This window comes from Madurella fahalii (genome assembly GCF_045866475.1).
Source record: "Madurella fahalii IFM 68171 DNA, scaffold_4, whole genome shotgun sequence".
In the NCBI taxonomy this organism is placed as follows: Eukaryota; Fungi; Ascomycota; class Sordariomycetes; order Sordariales; genus Madurella; species Madurella fahalii.
Window position 1 is genome coordinate 5,219,485 of NW_027263974.1, and position 26,905 is coordinate 5,246,389.

At 55.4% G+C, this 26,905-nt stretch overlaps 10 protein-coding genes across 10 annotated transcripts; 6 read left to right on the forward strand and 4 right to left on the reverse strand.

Annotated features, from left to right (window-relative positions):
- Nucleotides 1–1,482: 1,482 nt before the first annotated feature.
- On the forward strand, nucleotides 1,483–2,829 carry MFIFM68171_08483 (cellulase; the record flags this gene model as incomplete). Its single annotated transcript, XM_071063903.1, has 6 exons — nucleotides 1,483–1,698; nucleotides 1,767–1,813; nucleotides 1,878–1,944; nucleotides 2,002–2,059; nucleotides 2,139–2,380; nucleotides 2,428–2,829. The coding sequence occupies 6 exons, from the start codon at nucleotides 1,483–1,485 to the stop codon at nucleotides 2,827–2,829; spliced, it is 1,032 nt and encodes a 343-aa protein (XP_070920004.1).
- A 600-nt stretch (nucleotides 2,830–3,429) lies between these two features.
- Nucleotides 3,430–4,943, forward strand: MFIFM68171_08484 (E3 ubiquitin-protein ligase UHRF1; the record flags this gene model as incomplete). Its single annotated transcript, XM_071063904.1, has 2 exons — nucleotides 3,430–3,489; nucleotides 3,585–4,943. The coding sequence occupies 2 exons, from the start codon at nucleotides 3,430–3,432 to the stop codon at nucleotides 4,941–4,943; spliced, it is 1,419 nt and encodes a 472-aa protein (XP_070920005.1).
- A 2,913-nt stretch (nucleotides 4,944–7,856) lies between these two features.
- Nucleotides 7,857–9,661, forward strand: MFIFM68171_08485 (General substrate transporter; the record flags this gene model as incomplete). Its single annotated transcript, XM_071063905.1, has 4 exons — nucleotides 7,857–7,930; nucleotides 8,021–8,759; nucleotides 8,847–8,980; nucleotides 9,052–9,661. 4 exons carry the CDS (start codon nucleotides 7,857–7,859, stop codon nucleotides 9,659–9,661), a joined length of 1,557 nt encoding a protein of 518 aa, XP_070920006.1.
- A 360-nt stretch (nucleotides 9,662–10,021) lies between these two features.
- On the reverse strand, nucleotides 10,022–10,453 carry MFIFM68171_08486 (uncharacterized protein; the record flags this gene model as incomplete). The annotated part of the gene is made up of 1 exon (XM_071063906.1): nucleotides 10,022–10,453. The coding sequence occupies one exon, from the start codon at nucleotides 10,451–10,453 to the stop codon at nucleotides 10,022–10,024; it is 432 nt and encodes a 143-aa protein (XP_070920007.1).
- Nucleotides 10,454–11,137: 684 nt separating this feature from the next.
- Nucleotides 11,138–12,950, reverse strand: MFIFM68171_08487 (S-adenosyl-L-methionine-dependent methyltransferase; the record flags this gene model as incomplete). The annotated part of the gene is made up of 11 exons (XM_071063907.1): nucleotides 11,138–11,168; nucleotides 11,235–11,391; nucleotides 11,459–11,721; nucleotides 11,788–11,925; nucleotides 11,993–12,030; nucleotides 12,091–12,113; nucleotides 12,179–12,326; nucleotides 12,400–12,422; nucleotides 12,501–12,594; nucleotides 12,666–12,719; nucleotides 12,780–12,950. The coding sequence occupies 11 exons, from the start codon at nucleotides 12,948–12,950 to the stop codon at nucleotides 11,138–11,140; spliced, it is 1,140 nt and encodes a 379-aa protein (XP_070920008.1).
- Nucleotides 12,951–14,629: 1,679 nt separating this feature from the next.
- MFIFM68171_08488 (Oxysterol-binding 4) lies at nucleotides 14,630–15,923 on the forward strand (the record flags this gene model as incomplete). The annotated part of the gene is made up of 2 exons (XM_071063908.1): nucleotides 14,630–14,674; nucleotides 14,748–15,923. 2 exons carry the CDS (start codon nucleotides 14,630–14,632, stop codon nucleotides 15,921–15,923), a joined length of 1,221 nt encoding a protein of 406 aa, XP_070920009.1.
- Nucleotides 15,924–16,627: 704 nt separating this feature from the next.
- MFIFM68171_08489 (D-lactate dehydrogenase (cytochrome)) lies at nucleotides 16,628–18,358 on the forward strand (the record flags this gene model as incomplete). The annotated part of the gene is made up of 1 exon (XM_071063909.1): nucleotides 16,628–18,358. The coding sequence occupies one exon, from the start codon at nucleotides 16,628–16,630 to the stop codon at nucleotides 18,356–18,358; it is 1,731 nt and encodes a 576-aa protein (XP_070920010.1).
- Nucleotides 18,359–18,524: 166 nt separating this feature from the next.
- Nucleotides 18,525–20,273, reverse strand: MFIFM68171_08490 (Putative 3-ketosteroid-delta-1-dehydrogenase; the record flags this gene model as incomplete). The annotated part of the gene is made up of 1 exon (XM_071063910.1): nucleotides 18,525–20,273. One exon carries the CDS (start codon nucleotides 20,271–20,273, stop codon nucleotides 18,525–18,527), a length of 1,749 nt encoding a protein of 582 aa, XP_070920011.1.
- A 2,530-nt stretch (nucleotides 20,274–22,803) lies between these two features.
- MFIFM68171_08491 (Major facilitator superfamily (MFS) profile domain-containing protein) lies at nucleotides 22,804–24,490 on the forward strand (the record flags this gene model as incomplete). The annotated part of the gene is made up of 2 exons (XM_071063911.1): nucleotides 22,804–22,829; nucleotides 22,885–24,490. 2 exons carry the CDS (start codon nucleotides 22,804–22,806, stop codon nucleotides 24,488–24,490), a joined length of 1,632 nt encoding a protein of 543 aa, XP_070920012.1.
- A 372-nt stretch (nucleotides 24,491–24,862) lies between these two features.
- Nucleotides 24,863–26,587, reverse strand: MFIFM68171_08492 (alpha-amylase; the record flags this gene model as incomplete). Its single annotated transcript, XM_071063912.1, has 3 exons — nucleotides 24,863–25,410; nucleotides 25,482–26,309; nucleotides 26,368–26,587. The coding sequence occupies 3 exons, from the start codon at nucleotides 26,585–26,587 to the stop codon at nucleotides 24,863–24,865; spliced, it is 1,596 nt and encodes a 531-aa protein (XP_070920013.1).
- Nucleotides 26,588–26,905: the final 318 nt, after the last annotated feature.

Sequence of the window (26,905 nt, forward strand, 5' to 3'; positions counted from 1 at the left end):
CCCTAGAGCACCCTTGAGAGCTTCCTTCCGTTCAAGGCTTCATGTGGGCCGTAACATCGCCGTCGTTGCCCCTGTCTTGAGGCTCATGCCATCCAAAACGCAAGCTTGGTTGGTAGCGGCCTACGAGCGAATTTTTGAGCCATGTTTATCGGGTTGAATCCCTTGCATCGGCCGAAGGGGTAGACAGCGATGTGCCTCGGCGATTCCAACTGGAACATACCTTAATCAAGCTAAGCAAGCCTTGCGGTAACGCCGCACTATTCTAGGCACATCGAGTTCAATATCTATGGATCTTATGGAGCTCGATCTTTTCTCTGTTCGTACCATGGTTCCTTAAAGAAGCGTTACTTGCAGCTCCCGATAGAATGCCCCAACTATTTAGGCCACCAACTGACCACTCTCGCCAAATGCCAAAGCGAAGCGGTAACTCCACGGCGCCCCGTGATAATATCCAATTGTTTCCCAAACATTCTCGAAACAAGGCCCTGTAAACTAATCAAGCTTACTTTCGTTAGGTCAACACCATTAGCGCGTTATTGAAGCTTTGGTCTATCTACCCTGGGAGCGGCTGAGAGGGTTGAACACCCTTGAGCTTTTTGAGCCGCCAGGAATCGCTTAGGAACTGGATCCGGTGTTCTCTATTGTCAGTATATCTGTATTTTTCCATTGTTATATTCTGATCAGAGTCAAATCTAGAATCTTTGTAGAGCTGCTCAAGTGATACCATTGAAAGGAAAGTGGTCGTGAACCTATGGTCCCTATACTGGTGTTTCTAGGGTTCGACAAAGCGGAATCAAACGATATCCATTTATCTGATTTCTAGTCATTCTCATGATCATAATGTTATCGACAAGCATTCATACTTCACAACAGCAAATTAGAGGCGCAGCTACAGCTAAGGTGACACTTTCGCTCTCTACTGGCATTCCTCCCCTTTCACTCTTGTAATTATTCGCTAACCTCGTTCGTTTAGTATTCCTCCAACCTCTAGAACGAAACGGATTCACGATCGATGTTCAAATGGGATACGCTCTGGCTTCCCCCGCCATCTTGTCGAGTGTCCCGCCCTCGGCTGATTTCAGGGGGGCGGAGGAAGAGACTCCATTTGGGGAAGTGGTAACGATGCCCCCACAAAGCTCTCCCTCGCAGTTTCACGGCTGTTGGGGAACTGCATCGGCAGCGCAACTATGGTCTGTGCTTCCGCCAAAGACATCGAGGTCTGGTTATTACCTCAGATTATGTGCCTGACTGTGATCGCCTCAAGATTGCGTACTCTATGGATCGGGGATTATGTCGGGGCAGAGCCCGGGTCGTTAATAAACGTTCACCCTATAGCCGATTTTCGAGGGCGGAGCAAGCCTTTCCGTGCAGGGTGAAATACCTTCGACAACAGTGCTCAAGTGTAGATATAAAGGTGCTAGCAACAAGTGTGAGCGGCTATTACCCCAAGATCATGTATCAGGGCCCGAGCGTAGGACCATCATGAAGCTTCTCAACATTCTACTCAGTACCGTTGCTGCCAGCTCGGCGCTGGCGGCACCGGCCGGCGATATGCCGACTCCGACAACCAAAACAGACAAGCGGGCGACCAAGTTCCAGTTTGTCGGTGTCAATCAGTCCGGCGGTGAATTTGGCAAGGATACGCTGCCCGGCCAACTGGGCAAGCACTACACCTGGCCGGTCCGGTCGAGCATCGATGTAAGGAGACCTCGAGTGAGAAGTGAAGGGGTGAAAAAGGGGTGGCAGGATGCTGATGAGGGTGTCAGACATTGATGGGCAGGGGGATGAACACTTTCCGTATCGCGTTCATGATGTGAGACTGGCCTAGTCAGCCCCAGTTTGTGTGATAAGCATATCGAGGTGCTAACCATCCCTAGGGAGCGTCTGATTCCCAACAGAATGACTGGCACCATCAACACTACGTACTCTCAGGGCCTCGAAGATGTACGCAACCCCGTCGCCACATTGGCAGTCAAGAGTTGAGCTCACTATTACTTGCAGATCGTTGGGTATATCACGAGCAAGGGAGCCTATGCGGTGCTTGACCCGCACAACTTCGGTATGAACCGGACCCAATTCCGCATTTGCCAGCAATTATGACGAGAAATCGTACTGATTGAAGGGGGAGCAAATTCCAGGACGGTATTACGAACAGGTCATTACCGATGTCGAAGGCTTCAAGACGTGGTGGACGACAACTGCCAAGCTCTTCGCAAATAACGACAAGGTCATCTTTGACACCAACAACGAGTACCATGACATGGACAATTCGCTTGTCCGCCAGCTCAACCAGGCCGCCATCGACGGCATCCGCGCCGCAGGGGCAACGTCGCAGTATATCTTTGTAGAGGGCAACTCGTGGACCGGAGCATGGACCTGGGTGCGTCCGCTTGAAACCGGCCAGATACGGCTGCTAACTTCCCTTAGGTTTCGAGCGGCAACGGTGCCAACCTGCTCAACCTCAACGACCCCGCGGGCGGCGACAAGATCATTTACGAGATGCACCAGTACCTCGACAGTGACGGCTCGGGCACCTCGGAGAACTGTGTTTCGTCGACCATCGGAGAGGAACGAATCCGGGAGGCGACGGCATGGCTCAAGGCGAACAATAAGAAGGGCATCCTCGGGGAGACGGCCGGCGGCGCCAATGCGCAATGCATCAGCGCCATCACGGGCATGCTCTCGTTCATGGAAAGCAACTCGGATGTTTGGACGGGTTGGCTCTGGTGGGGTGGTGGTCCATGGTGGGGGACGTACATGTACTCGATTGAGCCCCCGAGTGGCATTGCTTATCAAAGGGTTCTGCCGAGCCTGTTGCCGTACATCTAAGCTAGAGCCGGCGGCGAGGGCAGCGAAGCGGCGCGCAGCGACGGTAGCTGAGTGTTTGTTACTTATCTCATAGCATACTAGACCAGAGTTGCGCGGTTTGCTTCCCGCCTCGCAGGGTTAGGAGGATTGTGATTAAAGGAGTGCTTCCACCGCCTTCCGCCGTCTTCTGCAGCATTGCAATTTGACTTCCTCTATTCATACCGCTCACCTACCTTACCTTAACCCATCTACCCTCCAAAACAACATAACTTGCTCGAAACCAAAACTCGCATTCAGCTGATTTCTTCTCCCCCTCCAGACCCCACTACCACCTTCACTACCACCTTCACCCCCACCTTTACCCTCACCCTTACCCTCACCCTCGCAACCCTCTTCTTCCACGGTTCCTCATGTCACCTCTGGACAGTATCTGGAAGTCGCTTCGAGGGTGATACCCACTCCGGACGAAACCAGCTTCCGGACGGATTTCTCTTCAGACGAGCTCTTGCCATCAGACACGTTAATTTATCGCTTCGGCCGGAACACTCGCTAGCAACCTTAATCAGACGAGCTCTTGCCCTCAGGCAACCTATCAATCTCCTCGCTTCATTCACGGTCAGCATGGCAGGCGAACATCGCAGGCAGGGCGAATTGGATGATGGTGAGAAAATGTTATTCTCGGTACATTGCACTTGTTCACGTGGATGAGGTGCAGAAGATATTCTGCGTGCATCTACTCTGGGCCATGGCGCATAAGCGCTAACCTAACCTGGCAGGACCCACCGGCAATGGCAAAGAACCTGCTAACCTCAGCGGGCAATGTCACGAATGAGCAAGAAAAAGTGTTAGAAGCTGCCTCCGAAGCCGTACGCCAGGCCATCAGCATGCAACCTTCGACCTCTTTCACCCCCACTTCCTCGTCCTCAATGGATGCATCGAGCCCCAACAATATAGCGCAGAAAGGGCTTGGGCCCGAGCCCGCAGATCCGACTGAGGCTCCGGTTCCTTCGGCTGAAAAGAATGCATCTCACCCCGCTGAGAAAGACACGGTGGTAAAGGCATGGACAGGCTCTTTGTACCAAGGGTCGCTACAGATTTCAACCCTCGTCGTCAAATTAAAGAACCAGAGCAAGGGTCAGCCACTCTCGCAGGCTGAGCTGGATACCAGACTGGAGGCGGTCAATGCCTTCCTCTGGCACCTGGAGCTCGAGGCAGTTGTCACGCCAACGTCCCGGGACTATCTCGGAAGCGCCCTCAGGCTCCTTTTTGACGATAGGTTCAAAAGCCTCTTGCCCGAGGATCTCTCCATGTGGGGTGCCACCATTTACCAGAAACTCGAGAGCCTCAATTGGGGTGCCGACTCCACGTTTGACAGCGGCAATGCGCAAGCCGAGGATGAGGAAGACTCACCGACCACCTCTCCCACAACGCCCGGAGCAAGGTCTCCTACTAGCGAGGGCACTAGCGCTGTCCGCGCCCCGCCGGCCGACCACCCAGTCTGGGGCATTAATGGAATCATGCACGGCCTGATGATGAAGCGGGGCTTGAAGGGTAGTATTTATCTCTTCGACAAGCGCTACAAGAGTGAGAAGCGAGACGCCCGGGAGTTTGGCCACAACGGCCTCAGCCCGGGAGACTGGTGGCCGCTGCTGCGGGTTGCTGTCTTTCATGGCGTCCACGGTCACGTCATGGCTGGGATTTACGGATTTCAGAGCGAAGGCACATATTCGGTCGTGGTCTCGGGCAAATCGACCACTTATGGAGATCTCGACAACGACGAGGGTGGGGTGCTGTATTACAGCGCCGATCGAAGCCACGACAATAGCGACCCTAACCGAGTTAACGTGGTGACTGCCTCCACTAAGAGCCTGCAGAAGTCTATCATCACTAAGCGGCCGGTGCGTGTTTTGCGGAGTGCGGGCCCGAAGAAGGCCTGGGCTCCCTCGGTGGGTGTCCGCTATGATGGGCTCTATAGAGTCGTCGAGCAGCAAAAGGCAAAGAACAAGAATGGCGGTTTATACGACCGGTTTAAACTGGTCCGTCTGGATGGGCAAAAGTCGTTGGTGGAGATCAGCAGATCGGTGCCGACGTACCAGCAGAAGGAGGTCGAGCGGCAATTTCGAAACGGATACTAAGTTTCTTCCTACCCTGTGGCTCTTCCCTCAGCCTTATGCTAGGCACTTCTATTCTTCGTTTTAAAACATTTTCTTGCCCTCGCCTTTCGTTACTTTTTATTTTCTTCAAAACCCTCATCACGTCTCTCGCGACTATCCTCTTCTTTTCTCCTTCCGCTTTCCTTTTCCAGGGCACATCATTACTGGTGTTCCAGGTTGGGTCGGGCTCAGGGAACGAAGCAGGAAGGTGATTAGAAGCGACTCGCGTTCAGTTACGGACACCTGTCTACCGGCAGGAGTATGGGAAACGGGTGGGGTAATTGCAGTAAACTACCCAACCCTTAAGTCGAATGGCTACGAAAGGACTCATATTGCGGATTAGGTTCAGATTTTCTTCGGTTACAGATCGTTCTAGGTAGTTAAAGAGAAGGATTAGAATGCCCAGGAAAATAGATCCACCTTTGCTGTGAATAATGCGTACTCGATGTTAGACGTATAAAGTTTGAGTATCTGAAGGGAGGTAACCTATATGTCAATAGTTTGGCCCCTACAATAAAAATCTGTAGGAGACCAGTAAAGGCATGTAAACACAACCTCTAGTACATGATCTTGGGAAATATTCTGTTAACTGGGTGGGAACTACAGGGGTGAAGTGCTGATGGAATGTTGTCCCCAGGCTCCGGAATGTGGTATCACATGACGGGCTGGCATTTGAGTTTCGATAGCCTCAAATCCATTATCTAGGTCGCGCGTCAGCCACCCGGGTGGCCACTCGTGTTCCACGACCGGGAGCCAGGAACAGCATTCGATGGGATATGCCTTAATTACAGCAGAAACTGAATTCTTATTCAGTACCAGACTGGCCAAGTTCCTCCAATTGCCCTACAGCTCGGCGGCGAGCAATATGCCGCATTGCCGGGGCCTAAGGCCGCTCTCAACTTGCTCCTTAGTTACAGGGCGACAATCTCGAGATAAGACGCGGGGAAGTCGTCCGCGGAGGGACCGCAGACCATGTCAGCGTCACGATGACCCGATAATCATTACCTCCAGAACAAACAAGCATCGGTGCTGGATAGCAAGTTGAAAAGCGGACGCGCCGCCCTTATTGCGGAGGCGTGGGTCGGCAAGGTTGACAAGCCACGCGCGCAGCATCGCTTGCAATGCCGAGGGATCCAACCGAATGGGATGAGCGAAGCAGGCGTGCAGCACAGTATTTCCAAATTGATCTGCGCCATTGATTGGGGTACCAGCTTCAACTATCAGTGGGTAACACTGCTAGGTGCCAATTCCCGGATAAAGTCGTGGTGTTGAGTCCCTGGCGACGGTGGTCATCAACGCGTTCTTCCCCTGCGATTCATGCAGGTGAGAGCACCAAGCGCAGCGAGGGCCTGGGTATCCTAAAGCCCGAGTTAAATGCTGACCGGGTGCAGCCCATCATGGCAAATCAGGGCGATGATCTCGGCCGGAAGACACTCGAATGCCGCCATATTTGCGGTTTCCCGCTGACATTGACTCAGTGTTTCGGCAAGTTGAGCGCTGTCCTGACGGTCCTGGGTTGTCGGGGCGGGGCCCAGGAGGGAACTTGGACGGCACGCACCAGTATCCCCTGCTACGCAGTACCAAAACAAATGTAGCTTAGGTCTGAGAATCCCGGATCTTAAGCAACTGGTGAATTTACATAGGGCAGTCTAGGTAGTCTTATTCCATTTCACGCACTTGGATATCGATGCATGGCCATTCCATCGGTTTTCGATCGCGTGACGGAAGTGAAGAGCCCCCCACCGCCCCATCTTTATCACGGTCTCAGACTGTCAAGAGAGCCTCATCAAGTGATTGGCAGCAGTAAATCAAGCTTATTTCCAACCGCGCATCGAGTACTACATACTGTAGAGCCTCTATATGGGTAATATGTTACCAAGTTGCTGGTTCTTCTCCACCCACGATGCATGCAGTGCCACGGCGGATCCTGTACACGACTGTTACATGTGGATGGATTGACGTTGATACGTGCTCCGCGGCCACCAATTACTACCTTTGGAGAGTCGTAGGTAGGCAGCAGAGGGCCCGCCGAGTCTGGAGAAAGTGGGTTTGAAGCGGAGTGTGGCCTGCGGATGCGCCATCGGATGAGAACTGGACCCCAGAGATGTCTTCACCTAATTAATTGGCGGCGGTGTACGTACCCTTATTGTGGCATGATTTTAACCGCACTGAACGGCAAGGCCGGGCCTGGCGGCGCGCTGGTCTCTTGTGAATCTGGATTGCGCCGTCGCACAGGCTGTTTCCCCTGGCCATTACATCGTCATCCGGCTCGTTCATCCGGGGAGAGCTCGCGGCGGGAACGAGAGGTCTGGTGGGTCCCGCACTCCGCAGCGCCATGCAAATCTCCGGCTTCATCGTCATCCAAACTGCCGAAGATGGTAGGACCACCTGGTCCGCCCACATTCACCCGCACAAGGATCCTAAGCGCGCCTATCACGCCCCGGCATCCTCACCACCGAAGTAATCCTCCGTCTGGGTCTCTGTTCCGCCGTTACACGAAGTATCCATGATGATTGGCGGGATTCGGCCTACGCGAGCCCAGGAAGCTTCAAAGCTGCCCGAGGAGCTCTCCCCCAATACGACGTTACTGCGTCTCGCGATGTGCCCTCGAAAGCAAATAAGTCGGTGGCCCCGCCGCATTGGTTCGGCGCACGACAGCATGGGCTAGAACGTCCGCGGCCACACCTTGGTTCCGAGCATCTTTAAAGGCTGACGAGGAACAAGGGCGGCTGCTTCTCCCTAAAGGCTCGGGGCAGACCTCTTTTGTTTCGCTTTCAACTCCCTTCCGCACTTCGTCGGCGAAGCATCTTCCACTACTCATCAACGGCTCTGGTCCGACGTCCCCTCTGTCAGGTCCCATACATACAGGTTCTGCAGGCCAAGAGACTCGACAAAATGGGCAAGCTGAAGTTGCCCACCATCTACAATGTCCACTTGGTGGCCATTATCGCGACCCTTGGCGGCGCGCTGTAAGTCATCGTTCTGTTCCGATTTAATTAATTAATTAGACCGCCGCTCCGAGATCTGATTAGGGTACTAATTTCCTATGATCCCTCCAGTTTCGGCTTTGACATCTCGTCCATGTCGGCCATCGTCGTGACGGACCAGTACATTGATTTCTTCAACAACCCGTCCGGCGTGATCCAAGGCGCAATCGGTTCGGCTCTGGCCGCCGGTTCCGTGGTGGGCTCCGCTGTCGCCGGGCCGATCTCTGATAAGATTGGTCGGCGCGATTCCATCATGTTTGCCTGCTTCTTCTGGCTGGTCGGGACCGCCATCCAGGTCGCCTGCCAAAACTACGGCCAACTCATCGCCGGACGCGTGCTCAACGGCTTCACCGTCGGCATCACCTCATCCCAGGTACCCGTCTATCTCGCCGAGATTGCCAAGGCCGAGAAGCGCGGCTCCATCGTCATCATCCAGCAGCTGGCCATCGAATTTGGCATTTTGATCATGTACTTTATCGGATATGGCTGCGCTTCCATCCCGGGGACAGCCTCGTTCCGCACGGCATGGGGCACGCAGTTCATTCCCTGCGCCCTGCTCATGATTGGGCTGCCATTCCTCCCCCGGTCGCCTAGATGGCTTGCCAAGGTCGGCCGCGAGGAGGAGGCCATTCGAACGTTGGCAAATATTCAAGCTGCGGGCGACACCGAGGACCCGCTTGTCATTGCTGAGTGGGAAGAAATTGTGACCGTGATGCGCGCTGAGCGGGAGGCTGGCCGTGGCTGGAGGAAGTTCTTCAGAAACGGCATGTGGAAGCGGACGTTGGCTGGTATGTCCGTCCAAGCCTGGCAGGTACGTACTTTGGTCGAAACAGCCAACCAAACAAGCAAGCAAGCAAGCAAACAAGCATACGGTACACTCGCTGACCTGAAGACGTAGCAACTTGCTGGCGCGAACGTCATCGTGTACTATTTGACGTACATTGCGCAGATGGCGGGTCTCACTGGCGATGTTGCCATGGTCACATCGGGCATCCAATACGCAGTCTTTATCATCTTCACCGGAGTCATGTGGTACGTACCAAGCGATTGGACATCAAAGAAAGGAAGGCTGGTGTGACTGATGACTATCGATTACTACCTAGGCTATTCATCGACAAGACCGGTCGCCGTACTCTTCTCGTCTGGGGCGCCATCGGCATGGGCTTCTGCCACTTCGTCGTTGGCGGCGTCATGGGAGCCCACCATGTCGAAGTTCCCGGCGGAGTTGGCGACCCCCCGAACGCAAACATCGTCATCTCGGTCCATCCGGGCGCGCCGGCCAACACCGTCATCACCTTCTCGTACCTCTTGATCGTGGTGTACGCACTGACGCTGGCCCCGGTCTGCTGGATCTACGCTGCGGAAGTGTGGTCCCTGGGCACTCGAGCAACGGGCATGTCCCTCGCCGCCCTGTCGAACTGGGTCTTCAACTTTGCCCTGGGCATGTTCACGCCGCCGGCATTTGTGAACATCACCTGGAAGCTGTTTATCATCTTTGGCGTGCTCTGCATCGTGGCGGCAGCCTGGTTCTACGTGCTGTGCCCGGAGACGTGTGGCAAGACGCTCGAGGAGGTGGAGCTCATGTTCTCCAAGGATGGGCCACGTCCATGGAATACCAAGAAGGGCGGGTCGCGGTTGACTGCTGAGATCGAGGCCGTGATGGCGCGGAAGACCAAGGCGGAGCCGGATGTGCCGCCGGCTGAGAAAGTTTGATGGAAGACGGAGCAGCAGGAAATGGGACCGCAAAACATAAGTATGGGGCACGGTATTAAGGAATCATAAATTGCAGGGGTCACAATTATGATGGCGCAGAATCTTGATCTTCCTTGCTTGCATCATCCTTGATGTCGTACTTAAGGTGCAATTGCTGGACGGCAGTTGCGGCGTCGCTTTTTGCGCGATACTTGACAACAAAAGACGCCAAGATCACAATGGTACTGTACACCCTCTTGTCCATACAGATCCTCCCTTGGTCTCCTTGGTTGGTAGTCCGGTACTACAACCCTCCGCCGAACCTCCAACCAACACAAGCCAACCTTAATCTCTAACCTTTTCCTCTCAACGACCTTCCCCCTAGTCCGAGCCAGTGTCCCACGGTGGCCCCATATAGGTCAGCGACTGATACCTCTCCACGGCCTGCTCCGGCATGTTGGAGATGACCAAGATGTTCTCCCCGGGGATGACGGTCAGGCTGCCATGCTTCTGCACCCAGTCGTAGTTCTTGCGGCCGTCAGCCTCGCGCGCGAGCTCCTCGGCGATCTGGCCCTGGCAGTCGGCGGACACGCCGTACACGACGGCGAGGCGGTGCTCCGCGTCCAGCGTCATCTCGGTGCCGCTGGCCAGGTGCGGCTGGCACGCCGGGTCGAAAGTCTGCCAGCAGGGGGCCGGCGGCTGGTAGCCCAGGGCGAGCTCGGGGTCGTAGACAGGGGTGCAGCGCTTCTGGAGGGGGTTGGCGGTGGTGAGCGTGGCCGCGGCCGCCGCGAGGGCGAGGAGATCGAAACGCATTTTTTTTTTATTTATTTGGTTTTCAGGGGTAACGGGGTTGCGGGGTCCCAGGATTGAGGATCTCGAGAACGTTTTGGTCGCTGCCGCCGGTGAAGGTCCAGTTATTAGGCTGAGCGGATTGATAGAAAGGCGATGCCGACTTTTATGTAGAATCGGACGGAGTCTCTCGCTTTCCATTTCCGGGTAACCGATGAGGCTGGGCGATGAACACCTCGAGTTGTATTGCAACTTCACTAAAAATAGAACAAGGAGAACCTGGGTACTAGACCGAATGAATGTATGAATTGTTGTAGCGCGCTCACTTACCAATTCCTTCGCTTCATCCGTCCCCGCCTTTTGGCTTTCATCCCGGTGCCTGATACCACTGCTCATCATTTAGCCCGTTTTGGGTCACCTGCACAAGAGATGTTTCCCCTGCCCATCCACGACACGACAGACGACAAAAGGCTTGGCTGCTACCCTAGATGCATGTCCCTCGAAAAATACGAGCCTTTAACTGCTCCGTGTCGAATACTTCAAGTTCCGTGTTCGAAGAGGGAAAACTAAAAATCCCGTCGGGGAACGCGACGAACCGCATCGCATGTAGAGTCTCCAGGACGTTCACACTTCCATGTAATGGCAGCATTGCTGCAAGCTGACCCAATGTGATCTACAGTATCGTGCCATTTGCGCCGGCCGAGCCCCTTACTCCGGTTTCCGAGCGTAAATGACATAGCTACGACATACAAAAATCAGCTTCCTTTCCGTTTCCGGCTGGCTCAAGAGGGGCAGGGAGGCTTACATGGGCCAATAGGCGTGGATTTTCCGGTCCTTCAATTCTTTTCGGACGTCGACGAGCAAAGTTTCAACCTCGGCTGCCGTCCAACCCAGGGCATTGGTCAAGGGAAACAGGCTTGCCGCCTGGAGGCCCTGTACGTTGTTCTCGTAGGACCATGCGCCTGTTTCTGTGTTAGTGTCGCGAACACCAGTGGATTTGTACTTGTCTCAAGAGATAGGTTGCCTGACCGAGTTCTTTGAATTTGCGGTCCTTAGGCCACGGGTTGCTCGGCCACTTGTATTCGATCTGAACGACGTCTCGAAAGCCGGCATCGGCCAGTTGTTCCTTGTATTTAAGTGCCGAGTTCAGAGGGGAGCCGAATTTGGCGGTCGCCTCGAGGACGAGCGAGCTCCACCTCTTCAGTGCGCTGTCCTCCGCGAGGGTGCCGTCATCAGAGACTAGAGGAAAAGCGACATCGCACAATTCGATGTGACCGCCGGGAAGCAGATGCCTGCAGATACGAGGTAAGCACGATGGCAAAACACGCGACACGTCGGCATAAATGCGGCGCGCTTACGTGTAGGCCTGCTCAAATAACCGGGGCCAGTCTCTGATGGATCCGGTCAAGAAGCGTACGTAGATGAAGTCGAACGGGTGGGCAAAGCTCCACTCGGCCTCGAGGTCGTCAACGAAGAATTCGACATTTGGTGGGACGCTAGCCATCTTTTGTGAGTTTACGGCCAACCAGTAGCAATGCGGGTACTAGCAATTAAGGTACTAACAAGCTCGGCTGGATGGGGCTGAGATCGACACCAACAACCTGTGACGGTCAGGACGTCCGGTTCAATTGTACGGGGGCGCGCTAAGAGTCTATGCATACCGCCGTCTCGGGGTGCTCATCCGCTGTAGGTGGTTGGTGCTTAGTACTGCTATTGGGATGCTGTCTTCACCGTGACATTCAAACGTACCAAAGTCCATGGACCAGATGCCTGTGCCGCAGCCGGCATCGAGCACCCGTTTCAAGGGTTTGTCCTTGCCGGCAGGGCAGCTGTACAGCTGGTTGTCCTGCATCAAGATGAAGAGGTTATGTTGAAGGTCAAGACGGTCGTTCTCTCTCTGCATGCAGTCCTTCTCGTCAGGCGACCATACAGTACGTTGCATTGTTGTAAGGTTTCCGAGTCGGGCTTACAGCGTCATTCGGCATGAAGTATGCTAATGTCAAGCAAGTATCTCGGTTAGAGCGAACAATTCTGGGCTGAGTGTTGTGGTAGGAGCAGCAGTGGTACTAACTTCCGGCTTTGTAGGCGTGATATGTACGGCCGTTTTCTTCTCTAAACTTGTAGATACTGGGTGCCAAGGACGTCGTCTCGCTCTGGTTTGAACCCTGGATCGATCTTGTAAGTCTTCATCTCATCAGATGAGGTTTGCAACGTATAATCTGGTCCGGAATCCTACCAGGCTAAGTGAAGAATCGACGTCATTGTCGGCATCATCGGCCTCGGCATGCACCTGCATTTAGAAGATCAGAAGTCTAGCGCGGTCATCAGCCTCCTGCACAACGTCACTCACGTCGGCTTCGATCACTCCAGGCCCAGTCGGTGCCGTTGGGGCTGCTGGACGGGGAGAGCTCGCGGCTGCCGGTGGTGGCGATGCCGGGGGCGGCGATGCCGGGGGCGGCGATGCCGTTGTAGTTGCCGGGCCCGGGCTGCTCTCTTTTGGTTTGGGGGATGTGTCAGCCATGGCGAAAAGTAAAGAATCGATCTCTTTCGGTGACAGAACTGCTTTGGATGTGCAAGCAACTTGTGCCTTGTGCTACGAACGGGTATAACGTCTTTTGAAGGTTAACATGTGTGCAAGGGAGCGGGAGCGGGGCCGGAGGGGGAGGATCGTCAACAACCCTCGAGCTCGCCAATTATCAGGGTTCCAGTCCCGGATCACAACCCGCGGGGTGGGTGTTCTACCAGTAGACGAACCATTCCGGCCAGGAGGTGCCGGTTTAGGTCAAGTCCCTCCTCCCTTACTCACAAGTCGACCATGTGTCACCTGCATCACATCCATGATGGTTGAAATCCGGGCTTCTAGCCACAGGCGGGGTTTGCGTTCGCCCGCAGCATGTCACATTTTGATAGAACTGTTGGCTGATCTCAATGTCACCTTTCCATGCTGTTGGTGACCCCTGGAGCGAGGGCTATGGAGAAGGATGTGCCCACATAATCAGTTGCTGAGGCTCCGTTCCGGCCTCTTCGTAGAACTGCCGGAACATGAGCGGGCCAAAAAAGCAAAGCTCCCGAGATCCCATGGGCTATGGTCTCTTTAGCTTCTATGCAATCCATACAGTGAGCATGGCCACGTTCGGAGAAGCCGCTCACTCTGGACTTTAGCGCCTGTTGCTTTGGCTAGGGATGCATGATCCCGCCTGCGAACCTGCCTCGATTGGGAGTCATTCTGCTTGGTGCAGATGCAGCCGACTAGAAGAAGCAGCAGCTCGAAGGTAGCAAGTGGTTAGGCTGGCGCTTGGCGCCTTGGGATGGGCCTACTGAACTGATAGAAATGCCGACGGGAATAGTTCTGCCTTGTGCTCTCCACATCCGGCTCCTCATCACGTACTGTACGTCCGTAGCTCGCGAGCCCAATGTCTTGGCCGCCCGTTCCGCGTTGGCGCCCGCCGCACGTAGATCATTTGCAATTGGCGCCCTAAGCCAAAAGCGCTTGGGATGACGGGAGGCAAACAAGCCGGGGCAGTAGGAGGACGGGTGAATCTCGCGCATGACTCGTCTTGGGGTCCCATTGCCCCATAGCCCCTTAGCCCCATAGGACAGTTAAGGTTCGGGCAATCCGCAGTACAGCCGTTGCTCTTCCGGACTACTGTACAAGGGGCGGTTCCCGGTCTCGTTTAGGCCGTTAGCGTCATGCGGCAAGGGTCAAGTTCCCCCGAGGCCGCCCCCGCCACGCAGCAAAACAGCCGCGATTGCCTAGGCTTCGACCGCGCGCACGCCAGCAGTTCCTTAGACCTCATGCTCGATAGAAGACGACGGCGGGACCTGGAAGTTGAACATGCGAGCTAAGTATATTTGATGTATTTTGGAACGGGCGTTTTTGTGTGTAGCCCCGTCCCACGCCATCGCCCTCGCCTTCGCCTTCGCCTTAACCACACAGTACTTGGGGGTTGAGACAAAGGTGAAACAAAGCTCGGCGGGTAACGATGAGTCGGGAGCTTTGTTGGATACATGGTGCTTTGAGCTGTCTGGTTTATAATTCCGTCTTCCAATACTCCGGGGTGCTTCTTGTTCTCCATCATAATGCTCGTTCATAGTTCTTTTTCTATTGTCATTGTCGTTGCAATCAGTTGTTTTGATCTTGTTTATTAATTAGCGGTAAGTTAATTAATTCACGAGATTCCACTTTTTTCCTTTTCAGCAATGGACAGCAAAACCCTTTCTTCTCGCCTGCGCGAGCTGGTCAAGGTATGCCACCACCCCACATTATCTCAACCTTACGTACCGTGCATACCAACAAATGCTGACATGTCCTCTCCAGTTCCTAGCCACAGTAAAAGGCGACCTCGCCAACGTCACTGGGCCCCCCTCCCTCCTGGCCCCCTCTTCAGTGGTCGAAGTAGGCCATTGCTGGGCGCAGCGTCCATGCGTCTTTTCCGCGCCCGCCCACGAACCCTGCCCTGAGAAGCGCAGCCTGCTCGTCCTCCGCTGGTTCCTCATCGCGCTGCGCAGCCAGCTGTATGTCGGCGTCCCGGACCCCTCCACCACATCTAGCACCACCAAGACCGCCTCCTCCATCCGCAAACCCCTCAATGCATTTCTCGGCGAGCTATTCCTCGCCTCGTGGACCGACGAGATCCACAAATCCAAGACAGAGCTCGTCGCAGAGCAGGTTTCCCACCACCCACCTATCACGGCAATGCACGTCGTGGATCGCGAGCACGGTGTCCGTGCCGATGGCTATGCTCGCGTCGAGATGACCTTCAACGGCAATGTCAATATCCGGCAGGTTGGCCACGCCACCCTGCACGTTGACCGCTACGAAGAGGATCACCTCATTCCGCTACCCGATGTCAAGGTCAGGGGCTTCATGTCAGGATGTATGTACCCTGAGATTGACGGGAAGTACTTCATTGTGTCGAGCTCCGGTTTCGTGACCGAGTTGCGGTTCTGGGGCGAGGGGATGATCAGGGGGAACCGGAATTCGTTCCAGGGGAAGATCTACAGGCGCGATGATCCCAAGAAGAAGAGTATCTATCAGGTCGAAGGGGTCTGGAGTGAGGGATGGACGGTCAAGGATTCGAGCACCGGGGACGTGTTGGAGAGCTACAGAGTGGATGCTCCTGAAAATGAGCCCTTGCCAATGGATATCCCTCCGGTCGAGGAGCAAGATCCATGGGAATCGCGCAACGCGTGGCGCGGCGTGCTGCATGGCTTGACGGTTGGCGATATGCGGATGGTGGTGGACGAGAAGACCAAGATTGAGCAAGCGCAGAGGCAGATGCGGGCTAGCGAAGCGGCAAGGGGAAAGGCGTGGGAGCCGCTGCTGTTTCGGTCAGGGGGAGGCGAAGCTCACGAGGTCTTTCATAAGTTGTCTGAAGGCCTCGGTTGGCAGCTGCAGCATGAGAAGACAAAAGGCGTCTGGAAGGTGGATGATGGGCGGGTGAAAACCCTGCAGCGGCCGTTTAGAGCTGGACTGACGCCGTTTGGGTACTGATAGTGACGGTCTGGCACTGTCGTTCATGTTTTCTCGGTTCATAGCGTCGGCGTTGGGGTTGTTCATCTCATGGCTGGGTAAACCAGAGGGCTTTAGAGTAGTTGCCTAGCGAATCAATACCACGGATAATTATGGGACACATAATTATCTGTTTAACTCGAGTTGTGTAATCAATGATGAACGCATCCCTGATAGATGTTTGTTGGGTTGATTTGCCTCCGGCTGTACAGATGTTTAATCGAGGCAAGATACTTGATAGCCAGCTACCAGGTTGCTAACTGATGAGAGGGTATTCACGGTCTTGACTTCTGGACACGCCGAGTCGCCGTTGAATTCTAAAGTGGAACAATTCCTCGGTGGATCGGATGCTCGGCAAGATGATGGGCGCTACGTAACTCGGTGTCACTCGTTTAGGTACCTTAGCTACGCTACCTTGGCAACACAAGCCGTTGGAAATGCCGGCCGGGAACCCTCGGCCAGACCGGGTTTGGGACACTGTTCCATGGTACGGAGTAAGGTATAATTATACTGCACAAAATCATGCTTGCACATTTGATCCTTCATTATCCCGAACACACACCTAGAATGTATCGATGCAACGTTTCATCATCACTGAAGCGGACTCGGGATTAAATTTACGCTATCCAAAGGAGAGGGGTCTGTCGAGATTCAGAGACCGAGTGGACCCTAGGACGGGTGCGGAAATGGCCGGACGGAATCTCGTGGCGAGTTTCTCACGGGAATGGCTCTCCCGTGGTCGGACACAGTTGGTCGCTTGTCGGCGGTACTCACAACACCACGGAAGGCCAACGAGTCGTAGTTCTTCCGGAACCGGTCCTTTCCGGGTTGGCGGAGATGCGCGCCGGAGTACGATTGTGGTTGCCGCTGCTGCTGCCGGGGCGATGGGCCTCGTCGGCTTCAGCGCCGGCATGCTTCTCGGCAGGGGGACCAACACGGACATAGCGTGGAATGACGGCGCCATAACGGCAATAGAATACGCGAACCGCACCGAGATGCTGCATGCCGCGGAGGAGATTGCTCGGGTCCTCGGCCAAGACGCAGTCAGCTACGACGCCGACGTGCTCGAGCATCACGGACACTCGGACTGGTCTACGTCAAACTCGCCCGAGCGTGCGGTAGCAGTGGCCTACCCGCGGTCAACTGAGGATGTATCCACTATTGCGCGAATTTGTAACCGACGAAACGTGCCTATGGTGCCCTTCGGCGCCGGCTCCAGCGTCGAGGGCAACTTCTCTCAACCCCACTCGGGCATCTGCGTTGACTTTTGCTACATGGACAAGATCATCGCTTTCCATCCGGATGATATGGATATTGTGGTGCAGCCAGGAGTCAACTGGGTCGACCTAAACAGCCAGATCGCCAACAGCGGCCTGTTTGCGCCTATGGACCCCTCCCCCACAGCCACCGTCGGTGGCATGGTTTCAACAAACTGCTCCGGTACCAACGCCTTCCGGTACGGCACCATGAAGGACTGGGTGCTCAATCTCACGGTCGTGCTGGCCGACGGCAGAGTTATCAAAACACGCCGTCGACCTCGCAAGACCTCAGCCGGCTACAATCTCACCTCACTCTTCGTCGGCGCCGAGGGCACCCTAGGCATGATAACAGAGATAACTCTCAAACTCGCCCCTATCCCGCAAGACACGAGCGTAGCCGTGGTGTCCTTTCCCAGTATCCGCGATGCAGCCGGCGCTGCAACCTCGCTAATCCGCTCCGGCATCCAACTCGCTGCCCTCGAGATCATGGACGAGCAGCAGATGAAAATCCTTAACGTGCACGGCAGCGCCGCAGTCCGCCGGCGCAAATGGGCCGAGCAGCCCACCCTCTTCCTCAAGTTCTCGGGCACGACCGACAGCATCAAGAGCGACATCCGGCGCTGCTCCGACATCATCCAGTCGCACCACAGCCAAGGCCACAAGGCGCTTCACTTTGCGCGCTCCAAGCAGGAGGAGCACGATCTCTGGGCAGCGCGCAAGGAATCACTCTTCACCATGACCAGCATCCGGCCCCCAGGGACCGAGATGTGGTCGACCGACGTGGCTGTGCCCGTGTCCCGCCTGGCCGAGATCATCGAGTGGTCAAAGACGGAGTGCAGCAAGCTGGGCATTTTCGCCAGTGTCATCGGCCACGTCGGCGACGGAAACTTCCACGTGGCCATGATGTACGACCCGCGCGACGCCGAGCAAGCAGCGGCTGTGTCCAAGTGCGTGCACAGGATAATGGGCAAAGCCCTAGAGATGGAGGGAACGGTATCTGGGGAACATGCCATTGGCATTGGGAAGAAGGATTGCCTCATAGACGAGTTGGGCCCTGAAACCATCGGTTTGATGAGGCAGCTGAAGGGGGTTGTGGACCCAAAATGGATCATGAACCCGGGCAAAGTGTTTGATCATATGCTGCCGAGGAGTAGATAATGCGATATTCCATGGAGCGCCTAAGCGCCCGTGCATTTGTCAAGAGCAAGAGTAAAGTTAATAGAACAAGTGGTGAGCGTTCTCTGCCATGGGGTAGCCAGCGCAATCCTTGACTTATCAGCCCTCCGCATGCGGTCTTTTGAAGGGTGCGCGGGTGCCATTCAGTTTACCTGGCGCCTCCCATTCCCAGCACTTCGTCGGCCATCGCCCGACCCGCGGCGCGGCCAGAGAAGATGCACCCGCCCAAAAAGGTGCCCTCGAGAGAACTGTAGCCGTGCACACCACCGCCTCCGAATCCGGCCGCTTCTCCCGCTGCATACAAACCGGGGAACGGCGTGCCGTCGGCCCGCATGACGTTGCTGTTGAGGTTTGTCTCGATCCCGCCCAGAGTCTTGCGCGTAAGGAGGTTCATGCGCACGGCAATCAGCGGGCCATGCTTGGCCGTGTCCAGCAGCCGGTGCGGTGGTGCGATGCGGCTGCGCCGGTCTGGCCAGTACGTGCGCGCGCTGTGGATGAGCATCGCCTGCGCGTCTTTCGAGTACGTGTTCTCGAACTGGCCGTCACGCGTCTCGACGACTTCCTTGATCTTGCAGTATTCGAGCTGTACGCCCCCAGCTTTAGCCGCCAGTTCGTTCATGCCGGCCACCAAGTCCTCGAGATTGTCTTTGACGACAAAGTCTACGCCGTGCTTGACAAAGTTTTGTACAGGCACTGTTCCTTTCGAGCTGAAGATGCGCTGCGTAAGGAGCTGCCAGATGCTCTTGTTCGTGACGTCCGGGTTCTGCTCCGAGCCCGACAGCGCAAACTCTCGGGCAACGATGCTCTGGTCGGTGATGAACCACGTGTAGTCGTAACCCGTGCTGCAAATGTACTTGAGTGTGGCAAGTGTGTCGCAGCCGGGGAACAGGAATGGCGGCAGCCGTTTCCCCGTGGCGTCGAGCCAGAGCGAGGAGGGAGCCGGAAGAACTCGGATGCCATGGCCAGGCCAAATAGGGTTCCAATTGGCAAGACCCTCGGTGTAGTGCCACATCCTGTCGCGGTTGATGATGTTTCCGCCGGCAGCCTCTGTGATATCGATCATGCGGCCGTCGACATGCGCAGGCACACCGATGACGAAATTCTTGGGAATACTTGGACCGAGCCGGTCGACAGGCCAGCATGCCTTGACCTTCTCGACGTTACCACCGATGCCTCCAGACGAGACTAGTACGGCGGACCCGTAGATCTCAAACCCGTCGATCACAGTTCTCGATGACTTGACTCCCCTGGATGACTCGTCCGGCTCTAACACCCGTCCCTTGACACCAATGGCACGTCCCGTTGCCTCGTCAACCAGCACCTTATCCACCATGTGACGGAACTTGAACTCGACAATGCCCCTTTTCTCAGCTTCCTTGACGGGTTCAGCAAAGACACGGACCACCTCGGGCCCAGTACCCCAAGTGACGTGGAACCTGGGAACCGAGTTGCCGTGGCCATCAGCTCGTCCGTCACCGCGCTCGGCCCAGCCGACGTTCATGAGAAAGCCCAGGCCGCGGGCCTTGACGTAGCTCTCCATCTCGTCAGTCGCAAAGTTGACAAAAGCCTCTGCCCACTTCCGCGGCCAGTAGTCCTCCTTGTCTCGGTCGAACCGGGCAGATCCGAACCAGTCTCGCATGGCCAGCTCGCGCGAGTCCTTGATGCCCATCCGCCGTTGCTCGGCCGAGTTGACGCAGAAGAGGCCACCTAACGACCAGAAAGCCTGGCCGCCGAGATTGGCTGCATTCTCCTGATCAAGCAGAAGCGTCGGCACGTTCCGTTGCGACAACTCGAAGGCTGCGACAAGGCCGGCAAGACCGGCGCCGACAATGATGACCGGCTTCTTGTCAGTGCTGGTGTCACCCTCTTGCGGAGGTTGGGTTGTGATCGAGGCCATTGTTTCTCGGTTGGGAGCGAGGGGCGGGAGCTGGAAAGGACCGTTCGGCTATCGAGTTGTTCGGACCTAACGGGAACCGTAGGATTGTCGAGCACCTGGGATACGGAACCGTCAGCCACGGACGTTGGCCCGACTGCTCAAAGGAGCGAACGACCAAAGTTAGGTGCTGAATGTTTACCCTGAGAGCGATTTGCTTGCCATTGGCAAATCATGGGTTCGCACCATGATGCCTGGCAAGCTGTGGGATTCCGGGCCATCGCGCGCTAAGGATACTGTTGCCTCGGATCTGTACTGTACTGTAGCACCGTTTTCGTGCCATTCGTGGCGCGACCTCCCCGCATGCGGTGGTTGGACATTACCGTTTTGGGAGGGAAACTAGGGTTAGGGTCACACCATACCCCGCAAACCCCCAGCATCACCCCCTGCTTAGTCCATTTCGGGGCACTTTCACAAGCTTGCCACCTCAGCAAAGTGGCCTGACACGTCCAAGTCACGGTGGCCATCGGTCCTTTCGACACAAACATCGGGTAACATCCCCCCTGCTGCGACAGGTATAATGTGTGTTAAACGCAAAGGCGAAGCAATTTTGCCCGCGATTGCCGCAAAGAAGCCTCAAGCCTCAAGCATCAAGCTGCTGGTCGACCCAGGGGACAGCAAGCAGACGGCATCGCGACCCGGACCCAGCAGGCTTTACCTGATGCCATTGGAGAGATAACCCAAGTGCAGGCATCGATCCGAAGTAGCCAAGCCGTAATTGAAGTTTGGTCCGGCCTGGTCAACTGTCTGCGACCGTCTCACCCGGCGTAGATGCAATGTGCTAGTGAACGATTGCTGCTGTAAGCCACGCAAAAGCGGCTACTTACTCAACCTCGCAACTTCGCATAATGAAACAAGTATACGGCTTGCGGAGGGTGTGACGACGCATCAGGGTAGCGTTGCTACCATGCCAAGGCCCGGGGTACAGACCAACCCACATACCGCCGGACGAACGATTCAAGTCGACCATCCAGTCTAGTTAGCTTCCTCCTCTTGCGCGCTGCCGAGGCAAATCGTCCCCTGGTAGCCCAATGTGTTTGAGAGCGGACTCCTCGACATTCTTGCCCGAACTACATAGAATCCACGTTGCTCATGAGCCATGGTACCCGCTGCTTGGCATCCGACACATCTGCCAGCAAAGCTCGGCGTTTCTAGTAGCTCCCGAAGCGTCATTGGTCGCACTTTGGGGTGGCACAGAGAGGGGTGAGACAAGCCAGCATCGACTGGCACTCTGAGCTTACCGGTTGCTACCCGAGCTTTCGGAACGGGTCCAGATCTGGTTGGGAACTTGATGGACAGTGTGGCTTCTTACCTGCAGGAGTGGTTATCGATTAGTGCTTGGTGGTATTGACGCCACCAGGACCAAGCCCAAATCGTCCTCTCCGAATGCTCTCGGAACAGATCGTTGTGGAGATAGTCGTTTGGGAGTTGCACCGTCAGCTGCAGTGAGCCTCACGTCAGTCTTTTACTCTACTTCATAGCACGTCAGGAACAGTTCTGATAGTGCTTCCCAGGAGCTATGAATTTCCCGGCCCGTCAAGAACAGCAGCGGCATGGGGCGTACTGCCACACAAAGGTCTGTACTCTCCTCACAGTAGGTCGCCAGCCTCTCATTTACCATGATACGTGTGATGTATAGCACTTGTGAGCTTGGCGGAAGTCGACACCCGGACTCTGGCGCGCTGCGCCTGCGTGATCAACCATGGAATTTATTGCACCTAGATTACAGCCAAGGTTCTTTTTGCCGCCATCTACCGGATCGACGGTAGCCTCGGACTGTGAATGCTTCCCGGCGGCCTCTAGTCCGAACACTCGCCATGCAGTCTCATTCTGGATCGTCAAAACTGGATGCGGAATGTTGATGATGCTGGTGACACTGCATCGTCGTCTGCCGGCTCACAAATACTTGTCAAATAACACCAATCACGATAGCGTCCGGCGGCTCACCATAGCTAGGTATGTAGCAAAGAGGGGCAGAATTGGGGAAGATATCCATGAACGTCGACCCCGGCAATCAACGTTCCCGTGCCTTGCCGCCACTCAGCTGCAATAGAGTTCCATTTTAACCCGGGGAATAATTTCGACCGCAGTCTGCCACGCGCGGTACTTAGGGTATCTGCACTGTTCACTGGCCCATGGACCACTTGATAGTCTGTGCCAAACAGTACAGGATGGAGATAAAGCCATGCCTTCCAACCCACCCTGATCATGCGGGAAGGGGAGGTGTACTCTCTCATTACCAGGATTGGGACCCTGGATGCACCACTACTCTCACCGCGTCTCCCTTGACACCCTTATAAATACTGTGCCTCACCCACTCGAGCCGTTACTACGACGCTACGCCGGGGCGTCATATCGTGGACTGTTTGGCTTAATATGCTCTCATCAACGCCTCGTTGCCACCGTCCGGTTAGCGGCTGTATTTTCCATATCACTCAGTAAAATAGTATCCTTGAGCATCAATACCAGACGCATCCCAGCTTCAACGGTCAAGATGGCCATCAGGCACGACGTCCACAGGTTTGAAAGTCCGCCCTCGCGGACCAAGATACCGTCGTTAACCACGAACATCTAGCCGTGCCCGCGAGGAAGACGTGCCGGGTACTGTCAACCTTCAAGCTCGGGAGGGTGAGGAGACGCATTACGGCCAGGCCCTCTTTCCAGTCCCATCAGCCGACCCCAACGACCCGCTACAATGGTCCAAGTTTAAAAAGCACATGATCATGTTCTGTTGTTGTTTATATTCGTTCCTCGCCATCACGGCACTCCTCGGCCCGTCCAACTACATCGGCCTCTGGTCTGTCGAGTTCAACGTTGACCCCAACACGGCGGCCGGCCTGGTCAACTACCCCAACCTAATCTTCGGGTTCGGAAACATCATCCTGATCCCCCTGTACCGCAAATATGGCCGCCGTCCAGTCATGGTCATTTCCATCCTTGTCTATGCTGCTGGCATCATTGGGGCTTCGCAGGCCAAGACTTTCTCGGCCCTCATGGGCGCCCGAATCGTGCACGCCTTTGCCTCGGGCGCCTGCGAGGCGCTCCCCGTGCAGTTAGTCAATGATATCTTCTTTCTCCACGAGCGCGGGAAGAAATTGGGCTGGTATACAGTCGCACTCTGTTTAGGGGCTACGGGCCCCCTGTTTTCGGGTTTTATGCTTGCCGGCGGATACTCGTGGGTTTTGTTCTTTTACGTACAATTCGCCTTTGCTGGTGCCCTTTTTATCCTTGCCTTTTTCTTCGTCGAAGAATCGATGTACTTCCGTAAACCCTTATCAGCCCCCCCCTCGACGGGGGACGGCACCGAAATCAACGACAACACTGGCGCCACCACCAAGACCGAAGAGCCTGCCGTCTCCGAACACGAACGCGAGCTGGACTCCCCGGCCAACTACCCCCTACGGAAGTCTTTCCTCCAACAGCTCGCGCTTTGGGGACCCGTCGACCACTCCGCCTCCCTCGTCATGATGCCGATCCGCGCATTCTCCTACCTTTTAGTGCCCTCCACCTTCTGGGTCATCACGACCTACGGCATCTTCATCGGCCTCAGCGGCTTCTCCTTCAACTTTGTGTTCCCTCTCAAGATCGTCGAGCCGCCCTACAATTGGCCGCAGACCAACGCCGGCCTACACGCCCTGAGCACCTTTTTGGGCTTCGGCCTTGCTCTCCCGTTCGTCCCGGCAAGCGACATCTTCGCGGCCCGCCTAACCAAGCGCAACAACGGCATCCGCGAAGCAGAGATGCGGCTGGGCGTCCTCATCCCGGCCATTCTGATCGCGCCGGCCGGCCAGATCCTGTTTGGGATGGCGGCCGAACGGAACCTGCACTGGGTGACCTACTTCATCGCCATCGCCATGACGCAGTGGGCCGGCTACTTCTTCTTCACGCTCACCCTGGCGTACGCGGTGGACTCGTACAACGCCAACCTGTCCGAGATGTTGATCATCATGAACTTGGGCAAGCAGGCCATCAGTTTCGGCTTCAGCGGGTACCTGCTGAACTGGATCACCAAACACGGCTACGCGACCATTATCGCCGGGGCCTTTGTACCCATCTTGATGGCGAACAATCTCATGACGATCGTTTTTATGATTTGGGGCAAGAAGATTAGGATTGCTACGTCCAAGTCGTGGCTGGCAAGGCTCCATGCAAAAACCGTCGTGGAAGGAGAGGGTCATTGAGAGGAAGATGTACTGTACCGGGATGATGGTGGGGTTGATTATTTTTCTTCCAAAAACTTTGATTTCTATGCCTTACGGGGGCTGGGATTGAAAAGGTCTTAAAGACTTCACGGATGGAGCGGCCGCTAGCACCGAATGGCTAGGTATGGATCCATTGCTACTGGAGGAGAGGATTGCATCAGCACTAGGCTAGAAAGACTGATCATATGCTGGCCACACACGTTACAGAAACTCCAAGAAAGAATGGTATAGCGTGAGGCGGGCCCTCGTAGAAATATACACATAATGAGAAACGACCGGGAGAACTGGATGCTCACAATTTACTATACCTCGACCCAGAGCACAATGAACTAGTACCGTTCGTAATCTGCCTTATGCAACGAGCACCGCAGCCCACCCAACCGCAACAGCCGTGAGTAGCCTGCCGGTAACTCCCAAGGTAGTGGCACCATTACTTGGTGCGTCTTTGGTGGTCTCGCTACAAATGTCGGTGCCCTCGAGCGCATCGGCCGGGACGTACACCTTCGGCTCGCCCTGGCCCATGTACATGGTCACATTGCCCGCGGCATCGGCTGTGTTGGACCTGCAACCCAACACTTCGATAACCTTGTCATTCGGTTGGAAACCACCGATGCTGACTTCGTAGCTATCACCGTTGCTGCTCTTGTTGTTGATGCACCAGACGACCTGGCTGCCGTAAGGGCCCTTCTTCAGGCAGAGGTGGTTGACATCGGCCCAAAGTGTCTCAGACGGCGTCAAAAGGTATTCGGGGGAGAGCTTGATGGCGTTGTTGCGGACCTTGTTCAACGACGACGCCAGAACATAGAGCGGGGCCTTCTTATCGTAGCCGGAGCTCCAGAGGGGTTCTCGGTTAAAAGGCGTATGGTTGCCGTCGAAGTGCTGCTCTTGGCCCTGGTAGACTGTACAGGGAATTTAGAGGTTGGTCTTCCGATCCGTGGCCCAGTAACAAAGTTCGAAGGATGTGGCTTACCTGTGGGAATGCCGTCGTTCAGGAGAATGTACGTCATGGCGTTCTTAGCCAGCGCCAGATCATCATTCCGGTTGGCGAACCGAGGCATGTCGTGGTTCTCGATGAAGCTTCCGAGCAGAGCCGTGTCATTGCAGCCCGTTGCGGCTTCATTGTGCATCTTGGCGACGTCCACAAGCGATCCACCGTTGAACGCCTCGTTCAGTGGGTAGTACTCCAAGTAGTTCGGCATGCCCGGAAGCAGCCCGAGGGTCTGGTACCGGCACATATCTTCGGTCAAGCCCGATAGAACTTCGCCAAAGGCGAACACACCAGCCGCCTCCACAAATGCGGGGAGGAACTCGTCGTTAACATGCTTAGCGGCGTCGATACGGAGACCGTCAATCGAGTAGTTGGCCACGAGGTCCTTGACCCACTTGCTCAACTCTTCCACAACAGCCGGGGATTCTGTCTTCAAGTCTGCGAGGACGACGCCGTAAGGGTAAAGCCAGCAGTTTTGGTAAGCGGTGGAGTTCTCCCACTGGGTGACGTTACAGTACGGATGAAAGTACTTTTCGTCGTCGAATGGGTTGAACTTGGAGTAGTCAATCTTGGGAGGGACGACGTTATCGAAAGCTTGAACCATGTTGTTGACGACGACGTCAACCATGAGCAGGATATCGCGCTTGTGCAGCTCGGCTACGAGGTCCTTGAACTCGTCCTTGGTACCGAAACGGTCATTGAGGGCGTAATTGTCCAACGACCAGTACCCGTGGTATGCATCGCCAACCGCGGTATGGTCGTCGATGTTCTTGACGATAGGGCTGATCTGGACGGCGGTAAAGCCCATATCTGCATGGAGTGTTGGCCCACAAGCAGAGACCAAAGGAATGACACGGCAGCTACTCACCCTGGATATAGTCAAGCTTGTTCCTGAGACCCTTCCATGTGCCACCGCAGAACAGGTGCATCTCGCATTCCGCCGTCGTGGAACCATCTGTGCGTGCGTAACGATCGATCATGACCTGGTAGATGGATCGAGACTTCCACTCGGCGGTATCAGCCGCGAAAGACAACCCCGAGAAGGCCAGGGCTGCCGCGGCGGTTACGTTGATGATCGAAGATCGCATGGTGGCGCGTCGGTAGAGCTGACAACGCCACGGGACCTCTTATTTCAGCTGTGCTCGAGTGATGCAACGGGAGAACCGCAAGCACGGTATCCCGTAGCCGGGATGCTTGAATATTAATGTGAACGGCACGTTCGAAAGCGCCGGTATCTTGTTTAACGAGTGACCTGCGCCGGATACTCACGTAACGATCTTCTTCGTCTCACCAACTCGTAGCAGAATTTGATACAGAAGCACCAGCAGGAACAAAACGAGTGTAACGAAGCGCCTGGGCGGTTCTATTTTGTTGAACGAGAGTACAGACGCCGTTGGGCAGACGGA